Source organism: Leishmania major, chromosome 23 (assembly GCF_000002725.2).
Source record: "Leishmania major strain Friedlin complete genome, chromosome 23".
Taxonomy (NCBI): Eukaryota; Euglenozoa; class Kinetoplastea; order Trypanosomatida; family Trypanosomatidae; genus Leishmania; species Leishmania major.
Genome location: NC_007264.2, coordinates 749,695 through 752,662, shown reverse-complemented (window position 1 = coordinate 752,662; position 2,968 = coordinate 749,695). Strand labels below are relative to the sequence as shown.

General features: G+C 61.6%; 1 protein-coding gene across 1 annotated transcript; it reads right to left on the bottom strand.

Annotated features, from left to right (window-relative positions):
• Positions 1–1,012: 1,012 nt before the first annotated feature.
• On the bottom strand, positions 1,013–2,968 carry LMJF_23_1530 (conserved hypothetical protein; the record flags this gene model as incomplete). The annotated part of the gene is made up of 1 exon (XM_001683461.1): positions 1,013–2,968. One exon carries the CDS (start codon positions 2,966–2,968, stop codon positions 1,013–1,015), a length of 1,956 nt encoding a protein of 651 aa, XP_001683513.1.

Below are 2,968 nucleotides of genomic sequence, written 5' to 3'. Positions count from 1 at the left end.
GACCCCCCCCTGGTCCCACTCAAAGGCGCAAGGAAGCACAGAGGGGGGCAGCTGACACCCACAAACACATGCGGGGACGTGCGTAACGGGCGTGCTGTGTATTACGCGGAGACAACGATGTGCGGGTATTTGTGTGCCCCTCTGCGTGTACGTGTGTGTGTGGGTGGGTGGGTGGGTGGGTGGGTGGGTGGGTGTGTGGGTGTGTCTTGCACAGTCTCCTTGGAGTGCTGGGAAACACTCTGCAGGGACTGCGCGTCTTGCTACACTGCGTCGCGGCACTGCAAAGAAGGGGGAGGTCAGAAGGACGCAAAGACGGAGGAAAGAGAGGAGGGCTAGGGCAAAGAAAGTTGCCCGCCGCGAGCGGGAACAGAGGAAGAGTGTCTGCCTGCGCGCCTATCCCCTCCGCTGGTGAGCTGCAGCACCGCACGTCTTTTCTGCCCTTCTCCAAAGTCACGTTGACCTTTTTCCCCGAAGCACTGGCACAGAGGACACAAACACAAGAGGTGTCCCCTTGACCAAGCGACGACAGCGGGCCTTCACGGCGTCGAGAGCGTTCGTTTGGGAGCGCTCCGCATGAACGGCACACGAAACAAGCGCAGGATAGTAGCAGATGGCACGACACGCAGAGCGCAGAGATATGTGCGAGAGAACACCAAGGAAGTGAGATGCAGGGATGGAAACGTACATGAAGACTGAGCAGAAGACGCTATGCCGCATGTGGGTGGAGGGCCCGACGTGCTCGGCGCGGCCCGCCGCTGCCACGTCTGCGTCTGGGCAGCAGTGCATCGCACGTGCCCATCGAGAGAGCGTCCAGCTGAGAACGAAGTGACACACGCAGCGTAGGGCGGCGCAAAGAAGAAGGAGTGGAGGCGGGACATCGCGCAATGGTCTCCCCCTCCTCCAACCTCTGTTTCAGGGTGTAAAAACGTTGGTGCAACTGCATTGTGACGGAAACGCTTACGAACGAGGTACGGCCGACACGTATACACACGCAAAGACCACCCTGCGGTGTCTAGTCGGTCACCAGAAGAGGATGAAGAACACCCAAGCGGGCAGCTACCTCCAGAACAAGGCAGCGCCACGCAAACGTGTCGTCGGTGCCAGGGCCCAACAGCAGCGGCACCTCTTGGTAGATGCAGAGACTCAGATAGTGTGGCAGCCCGATCATATTCTCCGCTGATCCCTCCAGTGAGCTCCAGCCGAGGAGGTGCGCCTCGAGAAAGAGGGAAAGGCAGCGGTTTACTGTGCGGTGGAAGAGCGTCGCACTGCGAGCCTCCCCGCTGAGCTGCAGAAGAACGTGAAAGAAAAAGGCGGCAGCCACTACGTCATGCATCAGCAACTCCACTGGCAGCGCGTCCATCTTCGCCCACGCCGACTCTGCAGCAGTCTCGCCATCCAATGAGCACATTACGTGGAGCGCGTACGCGCATACCCACTCGACAGGTGGAGAACGTGAGAAACAAGGTGTCTGGAAGGCATCCCGAAGGTGCGCTGGGTCACCGAGTTCGTCGAGGGAGAGTTGGTTCGCCGAGCAGAACGCCGACACGGCATTCTGCGCGTCCGATGAGAGGGACACCCCCCACATGCGGAGGCGTCCTCGCAGTAACAGCGTCAGCGTACAGGAAGCCCCTTCGTTGCGCACGAGAGCGTCGGCGACGAGGGCTGCAGCATGCACTGACTGTTGCTCAGCAACCGCATCCACGTACTCGCTGTACAGAACGCCCTGCGATAGCGGCGACTCCGGCACCGTCTTTTCCACCACGCGCTCGATGTACGCCAGTCTGTAGGAGAAGGTTCGCAGGACGCTAATCTGCAGCGCTGCGTCACAGCAACTCACCAGCTGCGCATCGAAGCGGTCGCGCTTGTACGACACGATTAGCTTCAACGCTGCATAGAGTGCGTCGCGGCCGCTCTCTGTCGGGTTAGCGCCATCCGGCGATGCGAGCTCGAGGGCTATGTCGGAGATGGCGGCGAGAGGGAGGAAGTTGGTGTAGCGCAGGTGTCCGGTGCGGCGCAGTGCCACCATCAGCAGCGTCAAATTCTGACGCGCTAACGGCAAGAGAAGGGCAGCCACGCCTGCCTCCGCGTCGGTGCTCAAAAGAGGCGCCAGAAACGCCAAAGCTGCGGCCGTGTCCATCTGCGCCACGTGCACGAACACGCGGGCAAGCAAGTACGCAGTATGGCGTGCCACCCTCGTAGCGTACTGCCCACAGTCCAGACCCGCCACGACAGAGGCTGCCGCCTGAGCAGAAAGCGTGCGGCAGGATGCCAGACAAGTCTCGAGCACCTCAGCGACACTGCCGCCGCTTCTCAGCACTGCGAGCACGTACTGCAGATGCAACTCTGGCGAACTGGGAAACAAGACCACGCCCTGGCGTCCAAGCCAGCGCCGCTGCGCGACGTCCTCCACGGCGGCCAGCATGCACCGCCACGACAAGGAGCTCGGATGCAACTGGAACTGCGCAGCAGCTGCAGTCGCGAGCGATAAAGAGTCGGTGCTGGAAGAGTGCTGCTGTTGCTGCTGCTCGACAGCGCTCCAGCGCTCCACCTCTTCGGCGCTGCGCAGAAGTGCAGCGCGGGCAGGTGCAGCACGTTGTGCGTCCGTCGCCTTCACAGTGGGTGCGCTCATCATCGCACGTGTCGACTGCTTGTCCGTGAGAAGCCTCATATACAGCCCAGTCGCTATCAATGTCTGCAGCACCTCACAGAGCAGGGCACATACTAACGAGATGGAGTCCGCGTGATGCACGTGACGCGCCAGGCGGGCGGTAGCGTGGGTGACGGCGCAGAGATGCTCGTCGAGCACCGACTGGCAACGCACGGAGTCTAGAAAGACCATGACCGCCATCTTGACGTGGGTAAGCTGATTGCGGTGCCAGTACGGGCATGCCGCGTTGCGGCACACTGCTGCATCGCGGCCGCCACTCTCCTCGGGCGCACTCAGCATCCCATCAGTGCCGCGCTCCAT